Raw genomic sequence first — 20,908 nt, 5'->3', positions numbered from 1 at the left:
GCTTAGTGTCGGCTTGCTGCGCTACATGCGCTTCTTTTCTCCAGAGAGTCCCTACAAGGCAGACCCTGTCGAGTCCTCCGATATCCCTTCGGCAGCCGACGTGGCGGAGCGTCTGGCGCCAGGCCTATACTCCGTTGTATCCTTGAGAACCGGGTTTAGGCTGGGTTCCATATGTGTGACCCTATGGGGATCCCATATGGTTGGTTCCACGGTTGCTCCTAAACGAAGCCCGTGTCTTTCCCTCTGGGAGAACCTACCCTTCATCGGGTTGGAGTCACCCCAGCTCTTCCATATGTAGCACAGCCCTACAGGGTTAGTCCATATGTACTTCTCCACATAACTCCTTCGGGGAAGGATGTGGCTTCCGCAGCGTTCCTTTCCCAGCGAAAGGGTACGCTTTCCCAGCGTTATCCAATAGTCTCACTGAATGGGTTTTGGGGAACAGCAGTGATTCTCTCTGTGTTAGCCCTGTCCCACCATCCTCAGGCAAGGGGGTTCAGGTGGCTTACAACAGAGCGCTGGAAGGGGGCACCTCCTGTGGCGCTTTGGTAGGGATTCCTATTCGTCGGTCATCCGACGTACGTCGAAGTGACCGACTGAATGGGAACGTCTCGGTTACAAAGGTAACCCTCGTTCCCTGAAGGAGGGAACGGAGACGTACGTCCCGTCGCCACAGTCGCTGTACCCCGCTGATGCTGCCGCCTATCCGGTTCGGCTCCTCAGCGAAAACCTGAAGATGCAACGCACCTGCTGCTCATTATATACCCGCGCTGCGAGGCGAGCAGCTGATGCATATGATTGCATGCCAATGTGCATTGGCTCGTTTTAGTTACACTCGAAGTAGATTGGCCTCTCTAGCGAGATTCCTATTCGTCGGTCTGTCCGACGTACGTCTCCGTTCCCTCCTTCAGGGAACGAGGGTTACCTTTGTAACCGAGACGTTGTAGACTAGATTTTTTGCTTCAAAATTATCCTGCCTACTCATTTATATTAAACAATATATTGATTTACATTTTGTAAGACATTTTTTGTCAAGAAAGACAGTATGTGGGAGCCGTGAATCTTCATTAATAATGCTGTGATTCACACCTGAGATGACAAAGACCCGCATAATGACCTGCATAATGACCTGCATAATGACCCGCATAATGAGCCCTTTCATAAAAGAAATAAATCCTGTTCAAAGATATAAGTGAACATCACTTATCTGGCATTCCAAGGTGTTTGGTTTTTCTGCACTGGAGAGAAAAAAAAACCCTTTCCTGTTTCCAGTCAGTGATCTCTCCATTATATTCATTCAGAATGTCCAGTGTGAGCCAATATCTGGTCACTACGATTCTCAAATCTGTGAGATAAAAGAAAAAAAAACCCCTCTTTGAGCATGCTGATAACCGGATCATATCAGCTATTGTATTAACGTTAATATAATGTCCACTCTTAACAGAAAACATGATTGTTGTGATGTTATGCATGCATGTATTTTTGCACATCATGTCAAGAAAATTTTGTATAGGCATAAATTTAAAATGACAGTACCAGTCAAAAGATTGGACACATTACTATTTATAATGTTTTTGAAAGAAGTCTCATGCTCATCAAGCCTGCATTTATTTGATCAAACATACAGAAATACAGCAATACTTTGAACAGGATGATTTTTTACAAGGCAAATCTGCAGGACCGGGCCGTTGTCGCAACATGATCTGTGAAGCTTAACGAATCATCCATCACCACTCCAAGGTTCCTAGCTGTCCTGAAAGGAGTAATGGTTGATGACCCAAGTTGAATTGGAAGGTTATGACGAAGTGTTGGGTTGGCACCGACCACAAGCAGTTCTGTTTTTGCAAGGTTGAGTTGAAGGTCGTGGTCCTTCATCCAGGCAGAAATGGCTGTCAGGCAGGCTGCGATGCGACCAGCAACCGTCGGATCATCTGGTTGGAATGAGAGGTAGAGTTGTGTGTCATCAGCGTAACAGTGATAGGAGAAACCATGCTCCTGAATGACAGATCCTAGTGATGACATGTAGATAGAGAAGAGAAGTGGTCAAAGCATTGAGCCCTCTGAGGTACCCCAGTAGCAAGATGATGACTTGGACACCTCACCTCTCCAAGATACCCTGAAGGACCTACCTGAGAGGTAAGACTTGAACCACTGGAGTGCGGTTCCCGAGATGCCCTTCAACATGAGTGTTGACAGGAGGATCTGGTGGTTAACTGTGTCAAAAGCAGCAGACAGATCCAGCAAGATGAGTACTGATGATTTTGAAGTCACTCGTGCCAGTCTCAGGGCTTTAGTGACTGAGAGCAGGGCAGTCTCAGTTGAGTGGCCACTCTTGAAACCAGACTGGTGGTCGTTAAGGAGGTTGTTCTGTGTGAGATAAGTAGACAGTTGGTTGAATACAACTCTCTCAAGTGTCTTAGCAATGAAAGGAAGAAGGGATACTGGTCTGTAGTTTTCCAAAAGTGCTGGATTCAGAGTGGATTTTTTTTAAGCAGTGGGGTAATCCTAGCATGCTTAAAAGCTGTGGGAAATGTTCCAGTGTGAAGGGAAGAATTGATAATGTGAGTGAGTGCAAGTAGAATTGAGGAGGAGATGGCCTGAAGAAGATGAGTGGGGATAGGGTCTAGCGGACAGGTAGTAGGGTGATTGGAAAGGATGAGTTTTGAAACATCTGCCTCCAAGAGCATGGAGAAGGAGGAGAGAGTTTGTGTGTTTTCCATTAAGATGTTATTGTCAGTGTGTGGTGTGGAGAATTGGCCGCTGATGGTTGTTATTTTATGTGTGAAGAATGTGGCAAAGTCATCAGCTGTAAGAGTTGATGTGGGAGGGAGGGGAGGAGGGCAAAGAAGAGAAGAGAAGGTTTTAAAAAGTGTGCGGGAATCAGTGGATTACAGACATTAGTAGTGTTACGGCCCATGTCCGAGTTAACAGCTCGTTTAAAATAATAACTCCAATTAGGACATGGACCGCACACATGCAAGAGCCACAGACACCGGTAGTTAATTTTCAAGACAATAGATCGCCCTCGTTTAATTATAATAGAAAAAAGGAATAAACAATTCATAAATAATGTTGCAAACAAAATTAGACAAAATATTGACAAAGGAATTTACAGTTAACAGGTAGGGAAAAACAGCCAAAGAAACAAAGAACGCCTGCCTGCCTATTCTCACCAATAGTTCTTACCTAGCTTCCGATAAAGCAAAAGGAGTGAGTCTTCCGGGCCTCTGCTTCCTTCACTATACTTACTACATTAATAAACAGTGACCTGTTTAAGCAAATCCACTCCCCGTTACTGTTAAAATTAAACATTAACCATATAAAGAAAACATATCGAACAAAACAATGAAAGATCAAGAATACAAACTAAACTACAACAAAACACAGACTAAGCGCCCCATGAGAGCGGACGATAGATGTTCAAAAGGGACCGCAGCGAGGGAATCACAGAGAGAGACACCGGCGAAACCAGCCCAGCGAGAGAGAGAGAGAGAGACTCCATTGTCGCATCCACGCTATTTATGCCGGAAACTCAGTGATGTCATCGTGCTTCCACCAATCCAGAACTTCATCGCCATCTATGGGTCTTTAAAAAAAATAAAAACTACACAGCCACGTAACAGTAGAGAAAGAAGAAAGGAGTGACTGATATGAGCTAAGGTCAGTAGGATCTTTATATATGCGCCACTTCCTCTCTGCAGCCCTGAGTCTCGACCGATGCTCACGGAGAACTTCAGAGAGCCAGGGGGCAGAGGGGGTGGCGCGGGCTGGTCTGGTTAAAAGGGGGCAGAAGTCATCTAAGCAAGATGTTAAAGTGGTGCAAAGAGTGTCAGTAGCATTGTTAGTGTCCAGTGATGAGAACTGGTTAGGGGGAGGAAGTGTGGATGAGACCAAAGAGGATAGGTGGGATGGTGAGAGGGAGCATAGGTTTCGCCGAAAAGTAACATGTGGTGGAGTGAGTGTTGAGTTAGGGGTCAGGTTGAGATTAAAAGTGATGAGAAAGTGGTCTGAGGTGTGTAGTGGAGTAACCAGTGCATTGTCGGTGGAGCCACAGCATGTGTAGATGAGGTCCAATTGGTTACCTGATTTGTGGGTAGCTGAGGTGGCCACTCGCTTGAGATCAAATGAGGCAAGCAGAGTGTGGAAGTCAGCAGTCTGAGGTTTGTCTAGATCAGTGTTTCTCAACCCTGGTCCTGAAGGACCCCCAACACTGCAGGTTTTGTCTTTCTCCCTAATTAAACACACCTGATTCAACTCATCAGCTCATTAGAAGAAACTCCACTACCTGAAATGAGTGTGTCAGACAGAGGAGACTTTCAAAATGTGCAGTGTTGGGGGTCCTCCAGGACCAGGGTTGTGAAACACTGGTCTAGATGGATGTTGAAATCTCTAAGTACTAGCAGAGGAGTACCATCCTCAGGGAAGGATGAGAGTAACACATCCAACACATTTGGAGAAATATTGATGGATTCTCATATGTTTATGTAAATTTTCTATACAGAGGATTAATATTTATTCTATATTTATTGTCATCACTGTGAGCGCTGGATACTGTACTAACCATGGCTATAACATGCAGATAATAGATAAACACTTAATAAATACACGTTTGCGACAACGTATACATGTATTGCTTCAGAATTTGCGTCTGAATAGCGCTCGCTCCGTGGGCGTGGCCGCATTAGCAGATAATGAGCTGAATCACGGGCGTCTGACGTGTGTCTCTTTTCGTACAGATTACATAAACAGAGAATTTTTGTTTTTGATTTGACTTACATGATATAAAACCTGACATTTCAACGTTTCTTTTCACATAAGTCAAATTTTTTTGTGATTAGTATTCACTAAGTTACAGTTAATTTTCTGAGAACTATCAGATTGGACTTCGTTCAGAGGGAGACGACAGATCACGCATCATGTTTGTTTTCTTTATTTTACAAAAAGCACAACATTTTGTTTTTACTCTGAGTGTACAAAAATAAAAGAAGACATTTCACAGATTAAAATGGTGTATAACTCTTAATTGTATGTGCAACATTGATGGAGAATTTTGAGTCTCTTTCACACTGGTAAGAAAAAAACCAAGGTGGTATCGCCGGCGATACCTCTGGCTAGAGGGAGTTAAAAAATAATGTATTTCTGTGATGCAAAGCATCTAAACATTCATATTACCTCTATGGTATTTTATATATTATATAGAGCCTAAATGTTAATGTGCAGTTTAATACATTGCTAACACATTATATTTCAGTATTTATTATGTATTTCAGTCGATTTTACTCATCTCAGTATAGTGATATAGTTTGGGAATAGCCATGGCAATTTTCTAATGTAAGTTGTGTAGTAATCGAAACTGCACGTCAGTCTGCCCCATTTATTCACACTGAGACACACAAAACTTGCAGGATTCATATTTTTATGAATCATAGACTTTTCATAGAAGTAATGATTTTTATTCTGTACAATCCGTATATTCTGTTCCCTAACTGGCGTATTTTAACAACTTGACCTAATGAGTATTTGTATATGTTTCATACTGACAGCTTTATTATACTTATTTTTAAAGTGGTTATGTTTAGCTTTGGAGATAGACTTAATGTGTGTCATTGGTCTTTACAGGTTGAGTTATTCTGGTGTCACAGATGAAGGTTATGTTGCTCTGGCTTTGGCTCTGAGATCAAACCCCTCACACCTGAGAGTTCTGGATCTGTCTGAGAATACTCTAGGAGACTCAGGATTGAAACTGCTCTCTGCTGTACTGGAGAATCTTCACTGTAAACTGGAGGAACTGAAGTAAGGTCATCTCTACCATAAAGACTCTGAGTGAATAAGGATTAATATGTAGATATGTGCATACAAAATATCCTTTGGCATAAGCCCCATCCGGCAGTTCAGTGACAGATTCCTGCTTGAACCATTAGATCCTGCTGGCGGTAGAAGGCAGGGTTGAGGAGTCTATCTGAAAAGGAAAATTTAGATCTAAGTACATTATTATCTACCAAAAGAAAGTAAAACAGTTAAATAAACTGCACAAACTACAAACCAGACATCCATGGCAGGTTACAGTAAAGAGTTTAATCACAAATGTTTGAAATCAACTTACCTTGTAATTCTTGTGCAAACAGGCCACCCTTACAAAGGCATGAGCATTTCCTCAAAATGCGTAGCTACAACTGATAAGAGGGAAGTGGTGTGTAGTTCACCTGAAGCAGGTGTAACGGTGGTACCCTAACTATAAGAATTTAATCGAAAATTAATTCCTTAAAATAATCTTTGCTTAGTTGGGCACCAGGCAGAATTAAATCCACCAAAAAATTAATTAATAGTTTAACCCAGGATAACTCAAACCACCAGTTACACAAAAATAGATGTTAATGTAATGTAATGGAATTCATTCACAACAAAAAACATCCCACACAAAAGATTCAATGTCAAATTGTAATGTGCAATATCGAAATGGGAAAAAAAAAATTTCACACAGAGGATCAATGCAAAGTCCTTTTATTTGGTGCATCGTGTACCTGGAATATTTATTAATCCATTGGGGTTAAGAGTTTGTTTCTCAAAATCAAAATAAAGAAAAAAGGTTTGCAAAACACTCGGTGTATTTACATGCACTCTCATAGTGCGATTATAATGGGATTTTGGCAATGTTGTGATTAAACTTTACCTCATGTAAATGCAATGCTCTTATTAAAGTAATGCAATTAAGCTCATAATCATAGTAAGCATAATCACATTAAACTAGGTGGTTATGCCGATTTTAATTGCAATATACAGGCATGTAAACACCTTAATCGCATTATTTACGCTCTGGCCACAGTGTGCATGTGCTCAGATGTATAAGAATGCCGTGTGTTGTTCACACAACTTCATGAATGAACTCTGTGATTATTCTGAAGTCTTCTCTTATCCAAATCACTAAACTCTGTCAACATAACTTGCTGCACAGTCTCTGCTCTGTATCTTCATCCTGACGGTGTGAAGAACGCAACTGCAGCATAGGCAATCCCGGCATTAAGATGTTCATCACAGAGCCAAATAATATCCAGTATATCCATAAAAATCCAATAGGGCAGTTGTGGCCTATTGAATAGAGAGTCGGACTTGTAACCCAAGGGTCATGGGTTTGAGTCTCAGGTCCGGCAGGGATTGTTGGTGAGGGGAGTGAATTTCCAGCGCTCTCCCCACCTTCAATACCACGACTGAGGTGAGACCCTTGAGCAAGGCACCGTACCCCCAACTGCTCCCTGGGCGCCGCAGCAATGGCTGCCCACTGCTCCGGGTGTGTGTTCACGGTGTGCGTGTTCACTGCTGTGTTTGTGCACTTGGATGGGTTAAATGCAGAGCACAAATTCTGAGTATGGGTCACCATACTTGGCCACATGTCACTTCAAAAATTTATTTTTAATTTGATGAGAGTAGATTAAAACAATGGTGAGTAACATGCATACTGTATGACTATCTGAGTGTGGTATAATCTTACTTATTAATGAATAATCACAGTAATGAAAATTGCATGTAAACTAGAGTGAAGAGTTCTGCTCGTGTCATGTAAACATTTTACTGAGATTATGACCTTACTCTGATTATGAGAAATAATTGCATTATTGGTGTACATGTAAATGTAGTCAGGAGTTCTTCATTCATTGTCACTGTAATTAACAAAATGTTATTGTTTAATTAACTCATATGTAAAGAGTTAGATTGTGCTATGTTAACAACTTATTAACCATAGTTCTCACATTGTCATTGATGCTTTAATGCTTTAATACAGCCTTTATTGTACAATAATTACATTAGTATTAAGTGTTCCTTAAAATGTTTACAGATACATTAAAACACACACACACACACACACACACACACACACACACACACACACACACACACGTTGGGTTTCCATATTTTATGGGGACTTTCCATATAAATAATGATTTTTTTTTATACTATGCAACCATATATTCTGTCCCCTAACCCTAAATGATGTATTTTTAACAACTTGACCTAATGAGTATTTGTATATGTTTCATATTGACAGCATTATGTCATTTATTTTTAATGTGGTTATGTTTAACTTTTGAGAATAATGTGTGTCATTGTTCTCTACAGGTTGAGATATTGTAGTGTCACAGATGAAGGTTGTGCTGCTCTGGCTTCAGCTCTGAGATCAAACCCCTCACACCTGAGAAAACTGGATCTGTCAGAGAATACTCTAGGAGACTCAGGATGGAAGCTTCTTTCTGTTGTACTGGAGAATCCTCACTGTAAACTGGAGGAACTGAGGTAAGATCATCTTTACCATAAAGACTCAGAGTGAATAATTATTAATATGTAGATATATGCATACAAAACCTCCTTTGGCGTAAGTCCCATCCGGCAGTTAAGTGACAGATTCCTGCCTGAACCATACAATCCTGCTGGCGGTAAAAGGCAGGGTTGAGGAGTCTACCCGTAAAGGAAAATTTAGACCTAAATACATTAGATCTAAATTTTTGTACCACCAGTTACACAAAAATAGATGTACCACCAGTTACACAAAAATAGATGTCAATGTTATGTAATGGAATTCATTCACAATAAAAAACATCCCACACAAAAGATTCAATGTCAAATTGTAATGTGCAATATCGAAGTTCCGGAGGTGAGTCGACAGCTTTAAGAACCAGAACGCTCTCTAATCAACATCAGAGAGGAGATACAAAAGTGCAACAAAAAAATCCTCTTTGTCTGACAAAACTGAGGTATGCCCTGAGGATGAATGTCAGTGTATGGATCCGGCAATGCTCTGAAAGACAGCATCAGAAACGCAGGAACAAACAAGTTCAGCAGAAAATCTTGGGAGCGATATGAACCGTCAATTCTATGTCATTTATGCCAACCAACGCTCTACAGTCTGTGCTAGGAAGATCCAAAAAAGCGGCAAGTAATTCCACTAGCAAAACTGGTGTCCACTTGATTCAAACTGCCCAAGACTCGACTCGGCAGCCTCTGTTGTCTGCACTCTCACTGCAACTCAACACTTCACTGTTACCTCTCACTGCTCTTTCCACCTCCTCTTTCATACACATATTTCCACTCATCATCATCCTTTATGTCAGTTTTGGCTTATGCATTTGTGATCATTAAAACCTGTGTGGTTCATCCTGAAACCGTCACACAGGGCTGTCACCATATCAGATTTATCACTACATGATTATCATGGCCAAAATAATTCGCAATAACAATATATCACCATATCTATGCAAATCTTGAAAAATAAAAATAAATAATGCTATCAGTCAAAATCATCTTTACTTAGTTTATTTTTTATTTTATTTTATAATTTTTTTGAAGAAGAAGAAGAATCACCACACCATTGCATACAAACTGAACAATTACACATAATGGCAGCCAGTTTGAAATAACGGTAACATTTTAGAACAAGTATACGTTAACAAAGCACTTATAAATCATTTGAAAACTATTAGTTTAGAGTTAATTATTCGTTTATAAACGGTAGTTAATAATTAACAAAGTGTTATTGTTTAATTAGCTCATATGTAAAGAGTTAAATTATGCTCTGTTAACAACTTATTAACCTGTTAGCCAGCACCCCTGCTTTTGGAAAATCCAAAGAAATTACACATGTCTGGCCATGTTATATTTCAAATCTGAAGATGATAAGTTTAAAACTCTGGTCCCACTTTATATTAAGTGGCCTTAACTACTATGTACTTACATTTAAATTAATGATATGATACAATGCACTTATTGTGTACATACATGTTTTTACTTTCTACTTATATTTGACAAATATAATTCTGTAATTCTGTAATTACATTTATAATTACACTGTTGACCCATCCCTTACACCTTAACCCACCCTTAAACCTACCCATACCACCAAAGCTTTCCCTAACCTTACCCGTATCCCAATTCAATAGCAGCAGAAGTGTTTTGCAATTCAATATGAACCCAATAAGTACATTGTACTTATTTTTTGATGTAAGTACATAGTAGTTAAGGCCACTTAATATAAAGTGGGACCAAAACTCTGAGTTTTATTAAATGTTTTTCAAGACCATGTCATGTGATTTTATTTTGAGAAGACTCTAAAATGTTTACTGATGTTTATTGTCTTCATCTAAGCATCTATTCAAGTGTATTGCCTCGTTTGTTTTGTGGTGCTAACTGCCTCATTCAGTTTCAGTCTCCCCTGAACACATTCACACCTCTCTGGCCTGCTTATGGCTCTAATTATTCTTTTCTTTTGTCTCTATTATAATTACTGACGATGTTCTATTCAAGAAGATTTAATCCCTCATTTCTTTCACCAAACTTCTCACTTCACCTTTTTTGAAACTGTATCTAATGCCCTTCTTAAAAAAAAGGAAAAAAATCAGTGAGCTTTACAATTCAAAATTATTTATTTGCATGACATTTGCTCAGAACAGGTGCATCACATGTTAGCTTAGCACACCAACAAAATACGACAATTTATAAGATTAAGACCACGTTTTTGGTCCAAACTTACAAGTCGTGTGTTTTAAATAACCTTCTGTGATGTGATTTGGCTTCAGATAAAAAATCAGACAGAAAATATATAATTTTATGCTATTCTGCACAATGAGAAAAGCTATCTCGATTAGCATTGCATTATAAATATAATCCATTATTATGAATACCCGACATGGCGTAAAGAACACAGATAAACCACATATCGTCACAATCGTGTATTTGTTACTTTCAAAAGTGTCGATCTGCATATTATATCCATGGTTTTAGCGAACTCTGGAAGCCTCAGTTAGTTCCTGGAATGTCACATGGTATACATTTTCTTCATTGAGGCATTTGTAGACTAAGTGTGCACAGAGCGCCCTCCAGCAGCAGGGATGAATAGAAAACACTAGATCAGAGTATCCAGCGCTCATATGATGACAATAGTGCGTTTTTGGTGAAAATTGAATAAATATTGCTCCTCTGTATAGAAAATTGACATAAACGTATGAGGATCCATCAATATTTCTCAAAATGTGCATGCCTTTAAGCTAAAAGCCCTGAGGGATGTTGTTTTGTCATGTTTTTTCATGACGATCTTAGGAGTTTTTTCTCAATGGATGAGGCTGACGCTCATATTTCAATAAAAAGGTAAAGACTCTGTTTTTCATATTCATAACTCCCGACGCATATTAACAAATAACGGTCACTATACGATATTGAGAGCAAAATAGAGATTAAAAAATGAAGCTCGAATTTTAGATCTTTTTAATGAAGTATAGTTTGTCAAGGTAATTACATTACACCTAACAGTAAATTTTAGCTCATTTAAACAAAGAAGCTTCAGTGTGTCGGCATCCTCATGCAGGTTAACAGGTTAACCATAATTAGTTCTCAGATTAGGCCACAGAAAATCGGAAACTGTAATTAATGTTTTTATACAGCCTTTGCAGAACATTAAATACATTAGTATTAAAGGGGTGGTTCATTGTGATTTCACTTATTTAACTTTAGTTAGTGTGTAATGTTGCTGCTTGAGCATAAACAGTATCTGCAAAGTTACAGCGATGAAAGTTCAATGCAAACGGAGTTATTGTCTTTTAAAGTTATGGCAGTTTAATGCCTACAAAAACGACCGGTTTGGACTACAACAAGCTTCTTCCCGGGTTGGTGACATCATAAACCCTGCAAAACACTGCCCCCAGGAACACGCAACAAAGTGGGCGAGACCATGTCGCGTGGCATTATGGAAGAGGAAGAGTTGTCTACACTGGACACGAGCGGCGTGACGCGACACATCAAAAGATAATAGAACCCATTATAATCGGTGTCTACAATGGATGTGGCGCTTAAGACAGCTTTCAGAATCTACACGAGTTCAATGCTGGATTTGCACCAAGGCTTTTACTGAAAGATGAAGCAGCTCCCTCTTTAAAAGCAGAAGCTGCTGTTTATGGGCCCCTAACTAAGTACGTTTTATTGTTTGTACATGTTTTTTAAATGCATTATGTTGCTATTTTTTGGTTGCATCAAGGATGTAAACAAAAACCAACACGTTTTTGCTTCACTAGCCAGTTAGCTAAATTCTATTGCATACTTCATCAAACGCCAACAAACACCAACAAACTTCTATGTTTATAGACAAGCAGTTGTTCGTGCTATAAATTAAACAATACCTTTACAAAAATGCTACTACTCAGTCATGTATTCGGCTACAGCAAAGCTTTAATCAGGATAAAAACGTATATTGAAAGATAACAAACAGCAGTAACATTTACAAGCGACAGCATATCTAAACACTTTGACACAAATACAAATGGAAATAAACATCCTTTAAAAACCATGCTTGCAGAAGTTCTGCTTAACCCTTTTCATCATTACTGCTATCTGGGTCTGATTCGGGCTCAATTTGATAATATAGACGCCATTATTTACATTTCCACCAAAGCACATGTAACAATCAATGGAATGGGGCGTGGCGTTTCCGGACACTTCAGTGAATCACAATACACTGGGCCAGCTAACCAATCTGAGCACAGTGAGTATTTCAGAGGGAGTGGTATCATAGAAGCAGGATGTCAGTCCAGCCATTCAATTGACAATGAAAACAGCAGTATTGTCATTTGGGAGGGGAGAGTAATGTCACAGTCATCATCTGTAGCACCGTCCCCGGACTCCATTTCCCAGCATCCCTCTGGTTCCTCACCTGCACTCACTCTCCAATCACCTGCCCCTGAAACTCATCACCTTGGCTAGCACTCTTCAGCACCACTATTTAAGCCCCGTGTTCACTCCACCACATTGTCTGGTCTTGTCTATGGATGTTTCTATGTATTCCCTTACCTTATGGACTACTTCCCTGTTACCTGCCTGTGTCATCCGTCTTCTGTTCCAGCTACTGTCACCCACAATCCATCATCTGCCAGTCTTCCATCCACTCTCCACTCCTGCAATAGAGATATTGTTTACCATTCAAGCTAAGTTCCATCTCAAACGTTCTTCAGCATCTCTACTCACCTGTATTCTCCTCTGCCAGAATAAAATTCTCCTCTCTTTAAATAAAATACCTGTTATTCACTTACCTGCCTGCCTCTATCTGTGTGTGTGTGCCTGACAGGTATAGAATAAAGGTAAAATATATGAAAAATACAGCTTTTTTTTTTAAACAAAGCATTAAAACTTGTTAAACTGTGCCCCATAAACACAGTCAAGAAAAAAACAGTGAACCACCCCTTTAAGAGTTCCTTAAAATGTTTACAAATACATTAAACACACACACACACACACACACACACACACACACGTATGTTGGGTTTCCACATTTTAAAAGGGACTTTCCATGAAAATAATGATTTTCATACTGCACAAACTATATATTCTGTCCCCTAACTGATGTATTTTAACAACTTGACCTAATGAGTATGTATATATTTCATATTGACAGCATTATGTTATTTATTTTTAAAGTTGTTATGTTTAGCCACTACTGAGCCATCATTCAAGTTGGATGATGCCACAACTGAGCCCTCAGCCGTAATGGCTCCCACACTTGTCCCCCTTGGCTTGTTGATAGAGTATGAGGGAATGTCCTGGAGTCCAGACTCCGCTCCAGTCCTCCACATTCCATGAGGCCGCTCCACTCCACAAGGCCGCTCCACTCCATGAGGTCGCTCCAGCCCAAGAGCCTGCTCCAGCCCCTGTACCAGAGCCCACTCCAACCCACGAGTCAGCTCCAGACTCCGCACCAGAGCCCGCTCCAACCCTCCAGTCAGCTCAAGACTCCGCACCCGAGCCCGCTCCAGCCCACGAATCAGCTCCAGACTCTGCACCAGAGCCCGCTCCAGCTCACTTGTCAGCTCCCGCTCCAGCCCTCCACGAGCCCGCTCAGCCAAGGAGCATACCCCACCATGGCATCCCAAGTGGCCAGCACCTTTGTGGCCTCCCAAGTGGCCAGCATCTCTGTGGCCTCCCGAGTGACCAGCACCTCGGTGGCCTCCCGACTGGCCAGCACCGTCCTGGAGACGACCTGCCCTGCATCACCCGCCCTCTCGGTTATCTATCCACGGTGTGAGGTCGCGCCTACCGTGAGGGGGGAGTAATGTCACAGTCACCGTCTGTAGCACCTTCCCCGGACTCCATTTCCCAGTTTCCCTCTCATTCCTCACCTGCACTCACTGTCCAGTCACCTGCATCTGAAACTCATCACCTTGGTTAGCACTCTTCAGCACCACTATTTAAGCCCCGTATTCACTCCACCACATTGTCTGGTCTCATCTATGGATGTTTCTATGGCCGTTTCTCAAAACCAAGTTCGCAAACTTCGGACTCGCGTCCTTGGTAGTTAGGACTTGGCAAGTTCGACTCAGGAGAACGAACTCCCATGGACGGGAGAACACAAGTCTGGTGATTCTGCAAATGGAACAGCAGCGTTCTTGATAACGTCACTCAGCTCGCTCTGGCTTCTCCGGTTATCTCTTTATGTATATTTTAGCCAACAATAAAATGAAATTTGTTATAAAACACCACTCTGCCTCTTTTCGTTTTATTTAAAAAAAACAAACAAAAACATATTAATAGTCTTAGGCAACGAGTGATTGATTATCTGCAATGTGCATATATTTATAACAAAACGAAATATTAAACAACCCTGCCTCTTTTTCTTTTCGTATATATTTCAAAAATATTAAATGTAATACTATTTGTGCATACTCTGATTAACTTCACTGTAATAAAATGAAATAGGCTATAACATAAAACAAAACCATGTCTCTATTTGTTTTATGTCAGTTTTAATGACCAATAATAGCCATTATAAAAGGTAAGAATATACAATAAAAAATAAAGCAAACAATTCAGTCAAGCGTACAAAATCAGAATCAAAATCACGTTGCCCTCAGCCAAAACGGAGCCAGCGGCAAACGTCAGAAGGACTAGCCGAAGTAAGGCTGCTCTCGGCTGGGCACATGAGCGCTGAGCGTCCGGTGATCGCCTGGATCTCACAACTCCGACAACGTCAGATCAAATTGTCAGAAAGCCGCAATCTTTATCAATAAACCACAAATTTGAGCTTTAAACCAGCACATTCTCGTCTGAAAAACTCTTAAAACTACATATCATGACATAAAAACAGTAATATGTTTAAATTATGCGGGGTTTCTCCTTTACTATTGACGCTTGCTGGTTAGTGTGAGATGCATTCTGGGATACCTGGCTGTCTCAAGTCTGCACAAGTCACCTCTCGATGCATCCTCGATAAAAGGGGCGGATCAAGAACACATCCGGGAATTTGAACTGAACTTGGCTAGATGCGAACTTTATATTGGAACAGTACTTGGACAGCGACTGATGATGTTTCACAAGTCCACGAGAGCACAAGTACAGACAAGTACGCATATTGAGAAATGCCCTATGTATTCCCTTACCTTATGGACTACTTCCCTATTACCTGCCTGTGTCATCCGTTTTAAACAAAGCATTAAAACTTGTTAAACTGTGACCCATAAACACAGTCAAGTCTAGAAAAACAACAGTGAACCACCCCTTTAAGAGTTCCTTAAAATGTTTACAAATACATTAAACACACACACACACACACACACACATACATATGTTGGGTTTCCACATTTTAAAAGGGACTTTCCATAAAATTAATAATTTTCATATTACATAAACTGTATATTCTGTCCCCTAACCCAAACTGATATATTTTAACAACTTGACCTTATGAGTATGTATATATTTCATATTGACAGCATTATGTTATTTATTTTTAAAGTTGTTATGTTTAGCTTTGGAGATAGACTTAATATGTGTCATTGTTCTCTACAGGTTGAGATATTGTGGTGTCACAGATGAAGGTTGTGCTGCTCTGGCTTCAGCTCTGAGATCAAACCCCTCACACCTGAGAGAACTGGATCTGACTGGAAATAAACTAGGAGACTTAGGATTGAATCTTCTTTCTGCTGTACTGGAGAATCCTCTCTGTAAACTGGAGGAACTCAAGTGAGATCATCTTTACCATAAAGATTTAGAGTGAATAAGGATTAATAAGTAGATATGTGGATAAAAAATATAATTTATCATTAGCCCCATCCTGCAGTTCAGTGACATATTCCTGCTTGAACTGTCAGATCCTTCTGGTGGTAGAAGGCAGGGTTGAGGTGTCTACCCGAAAAGAAAAATTTTGATCTAAATATATTATTATCCGCCAAAAGAAAGTAAAACTAATAGTTAAATAAACTGCAGAAACTACAAACCATCAGATTTATCACTACATGATTATCATAACCAGAATAATTCACAATAACCATATATTGCCATATCTATGGAAATCTTGAAAAAATAAAAAAATAATGCTATCAGTCAAAATCATCTTTACTCTATGTTTTTTGAAGAAAAATCACCACACCATTGCATACAAATGGAACAATTACACGTAATGGCAGTCAGTGTGAAATAATGGTAACATTTTGTAATAAGTATACTCTAACAAAGCACTTATTGATAATTTGCAAACTAGTTAATGATTAGTTTATAAAGTGTAGTTAATATATTAACCCCCTACACTACCCGTACCCCTAAACCTACTCATCACAAAAAAACTGCATTTTTTGAGTTTCAAAAAAATATTGTTTAGTATGTTTTTTTAAAACCATTTGGTTTACGAGGACAAAGGTAGTGTCCTCATAAACCATTTTTATGTTGTAATACCCATGTCATTATACACATTTGTGTCCTCATAAACCATGTACACAAGAACACACACACACACACACACACGCACCTGTTGGGTTTCCAAGTTTTATGGGGTCTATCCATAGAAATAATGATTTTTTTTATACTGTACTAACCATATATTATGCTGTACTGGAGAATCCTCACTGTAATTTGGAGTATCTGTGGTAAGATCTTACGTGACTCACACTAAACTGCCAATGTGTGAATTTTATAATTTAATTTATTCAAAAAAGTAACAAAATTGAATAGGGGAAAAAACAATTATAACTAACAATATTTTTTGTGGTAATAAAAATAGACCTAAGCAAACAATGGCCTTTAAAATTATTTAAAACTGGAGGAACTGAAGTAAGATCATCTCTACCATTAAGACTCGGAGTGAATATGGATTAATATGTAGACTTGTGCATAAAAAATATCCTTTGGCATAAGTCCCATCCGGCAGTTTAGTGACAGATTCCTGCTTGAACCATTAGATCCTATTGGCGTTAGAAGACAAAAATGAATATTTAGCCATGGCTAAACAATTTATTATATTTAGCCATTTATATTTAGCCATTGCACACAAACGGAACAATTACACGTAATGGCTGCCAGTTTGAAATAACGGTAATATTTTATAAGTATACATTAACAAAGCTCTTAATTTTTTGTTTATAAACTGTAGTTAATACATTAATTGACTATATACAAATAGTGAGTTCTTCATTCATTGTCACTGTAATTAACAAAGTGTTATTGTTTAATTAGCACATTGTCAGGGAGTCAACTCAGTCACCACCGTCACCACTCAGCACATTCACCAGATCCCAATCACCTGACTACTGATTCCTTTCACCTGTCAGCAATCACAAAGACTGTATCACCCACAGATAAGCTATACTGAAACATTCCCTCTCCCAGCCTGCTTTCCTGGATTGCTATTCCCTCTCCCAGCCTGCTTTCCTGGATTGCTGTGTTGTTGATCATCTCTGTTCAATAAACCTGCTGTTGTTTATATCACTTATCTCTGTGTTCCCCATCTATCCGCTGACAGAAGACCAGGCCCAACTAATCAACTCCGGAGATGGAGCGCCAGGCTCCCGCGGCTGAGAATCCGATCGAAGGGCTGGTCAGCACTCTTCAAGCCGCTCTTTTTCTGGACTCACACCAACAATCTCACATCAGAGCCCAAATGCCAATTTATGATATTTCAGTTGGATTGGAGAGCTTTATGCAGAAAGCAGTGAGGATTTCACAGCACCTCACCGCCTCTCAATCTGATTCAACCGCTCATTCTCCATCCTCACCCACTGCCTGTCCTCCAGTACCAGAACCGATGCTGGTGGATTCCAGTCGTCTCTCCTGTCATGAACGTGCTCGATGTCTCGCTACAGGACTATGCTTGTATTGTGGAGTTCCCGGGCACTTCATCCGTATGTGTCCTTCATGTCCCCCATGTCCTGCGGTAAGTACCATCCAATTTGAGCCTACCATCTCTAACTTAACACTGTTAAGTTGCAATTGGTTATCCCACATTATTTCATTTCAGTTCATGCCCTCATCTAGCTCCCCTGGTAAATTAATCTCAACTGCCCTTAATGATACGACTGGGATTGCCCCTTCAACGACATGAGGAACTGAAAGTAGAAACCATCCAGCTATGACGTGGGCGTGTCAAGTTCAAATCACCACCTCTCACACTACAAATTGGATGTCTCCAGATCTCCAGATCTCCTTTCTGGTACTGGAGGGACCCACTGTCGATATCATCCTGGGGTGCCCCTGGCTCACTCAACACTCTCCAGAAGTCAGATGGGACACCAGTGAGATTCTGAAATAGAGTCCAGCCTGTTTTCTGAACTGTCTCTCCAACGTTCCTGAGGCCCCAGTTAGTGAACCGAAATTGCATGTTGGCTCTACACTGGTGGAGAGCTCCAATCCACAGACCACTCCCAAGATCCCATCTGACTACGAGGCGTTCCAGGATGTCTTCAGTAAACAGGCAGCCACCAAGTTACCACTTCATCGGCCATGGGACTGTGCCATCGACCTGCTGTCTGGAGCCACCCCTCCCAAGGGGCGGGTTTACCCCCTGTCCATCCCGGAGCGCAAAGCAATGGAGGATTACAACCAGGAGGCTCTCCAACAACAGTTTATTCGACCATCCACCTTACCAGCGGCCTCAAGCTTCTTCTTGGGTAAGAAGGACGGGGACTTGCTGCCCTGCATCGATTATTGTGTACTCAATGAACAAACTGTCAAACTCGCTTATCCACTTCCCCTGGTCCCGGCTGCTCTTGAGGAACTCCGTGTGGCACGCATCTTCACTACGAATATCAGGTCATGTCGTATGGCCTGTCCAACTCACCGTCCATCTTCAAAGGGTTCATGAATGAGGTGTTCCGGCAGTTTCTCCATCAATTCGTGATGGTATACATTGATGACATCCTGATCTTCTCCCGGAACCTGGTCGAACATCGCCACCACATGACTCAGGGCCTACAACAGCTCAGGAAGTACCATCTCTATCTGAAGCTCAAGAAATGTGAGCTCCCTTTCATCGTGGAGGTGGACGCCTCCACCACAGGTGTGGGAGCAGTGCTGTCGCAATACTACGAAGAGCCTCCTCTACTCCACCCTGGCGTTGGAAGAATGGAGGCATTGGCTGGAGGGCGCCCAACACCCCTTTACAGTCATCACAGATCATAAAAACCTGGAATATCTTCGTAATGCCAAAAGACTTAACCCTCGACAAGCTCGCTGGGCCCTCTTCTTTACACGTTTCCAGTTTACCATCACGTATCGACCTGGAGAGAAGAACATCAAGGCAGGCTCACGTATTCATGCTCCCGAAGAACTGTCAACATCTGAACCCATACTCCCTCCAGCCATCCTCGTAAGCCCCATACAATGGGACCTTGAGGACCAAATCCGCATCGTCACTGCTTCTGAACCCGCTCTGCTGGGAGGCCCAGAAGGCAAGATCTACATGCCAACAACTTTGAGGAATAACATTCTGGGCTCCCTTCATGCTTCTCCAAAGCATGCGAGTTAATCCCCATTTGTGGATTACCCACCGCCCTCGAAACAGCTGAAGCCCTCTTCCATCAGCTATTTCATACTTTTGCAATATCCAAAGAGATTATCTCCGATCGTGGGCCACAATTCACCTCCCGGGTATGGACTGCTTTTTTCAAACTCCTTAATGTCTCTGACAATCTCTCCTCAGGATATCACCCCCAGACCAACGGGCAGACTGAGCAGAAGATTCAGGAGATTGGGAGATATCTCCAGGCCTACTGTCATGACAATCAGCATGGCTGGAACCGTTACCTCCCTTGGGCCGAGTATGCACAAAGCTCCCTCAAGCAGTCAACCACCGGTCTCACCCCATTCCAGAGCATACTCGGCTACCAACCCCCTCTATTTCCCTGGACAGAGGAACCCTCAGACATTCCAGCCATAGACCACTGGTTCCAAGCAAGCGAGAGAGTATGGGACTATGGGATAAGATGTTTGCAGATGCCCGTCGATCTTCTACCCCTGTTTAACATCCTGGAGATAAGGTCTGGCTCTCGACACGGAATCTGCGCCTCCACCAGCAGTGCCAGAAGCTGAGTCCCTGTTATATTGGTCCCTTTACCATCGCGAGGCTGATTAATGAAGTCACCTACCTTCACTCTCCAACTCCCTGCAAGATACCGCATTCACCCATCCTTCTACGTTTCCCTCCTTAAACCTGTGTCTCCCTCCTCCACAGAACCCGATGAGCCGCCAGTACCTCCTCCTCCCAAAGTCATTGAAGAGCCTCAAATCTACAGAGTGCAGGAGATCTTGAATTCTCGGCGACGGAGCGGCCGTCTAGAGTATCTCATAGACTGGGAAGGATACGGGCCAGAGGAAAGATCCTGGGTCAGCTGAGACGATGTGTTGGACCCCACTCTCCTGACTGAATTTCACCAAAACCACCCTGACCGTCCTGCACCCAGAGGCCGTGGCCGCCCTTGTCACCGTAGAAGGGCGTCAGGAGCCAACCCTGGAGGAGGGGGTACTGTCAGGGAGTCAACACAGACACCACCGTCACCACTCACCACATTCACCAGATCCCAATCACCTGACTACTGATTCCTTTCACCTGTCAGCAATCACCAGTCAGCTCTACAAAACTGCACTCCTCCTGTTCACTCACTGTCTGGTCTCAACCTTACCT

The 20,908-nt window shown here is 41.5% G+C and overlaps 1 protein-coding gene across 1 annotated transcript in view; it reads left to right on the top strand.

Moving 5' to 3' along the window:
- The window catches only part of LOC125248150 (NACHT, LRR and PYD domains-containing protein 14-like), a 66,949-nt gene that overhangs the window by 41,347 nt on the left and 4,694 nt on the right, over positions 1–20,908 (top strand). The window contains exons 9-11 of the mRNA XM_048159830.1: positions 5,620–5,793; positions 8,113–8,286; positions 15,808–15,981. Of these exons, the coding sequence (XP_048015787.1) occupies positions 5,620–5,793; positions 8,113–8,286; positions 15,808–15,981 (522 nt within the window). The remainder of the gene's footprint in view (positions 1–5,619; positions 5,794–8,112; positions 8,287–15,807; positions 15,982–20,908) is intronic.

Source organism: Megalobrama amblycephala, linkage group LG16 (genome assembly GCF_018812025.1).
Source record: "Megalobrama amblycephala isolate DHTTF-2021 linkage group LG16, ASM1881202v1, whole genome shotgun sequence".
In the NCBI taxonomy this organism is placed as follows: domain Eukaryota; kingdom Metazoa; phylum Chordata; class Actinopteri; order Cypriniformes; family Xenocyprididae; genus Megalobrama; species Megalobrama amblycephala.
This window is presented reverse-complemented; position numbering and strand designations above follow the sequence as displayed.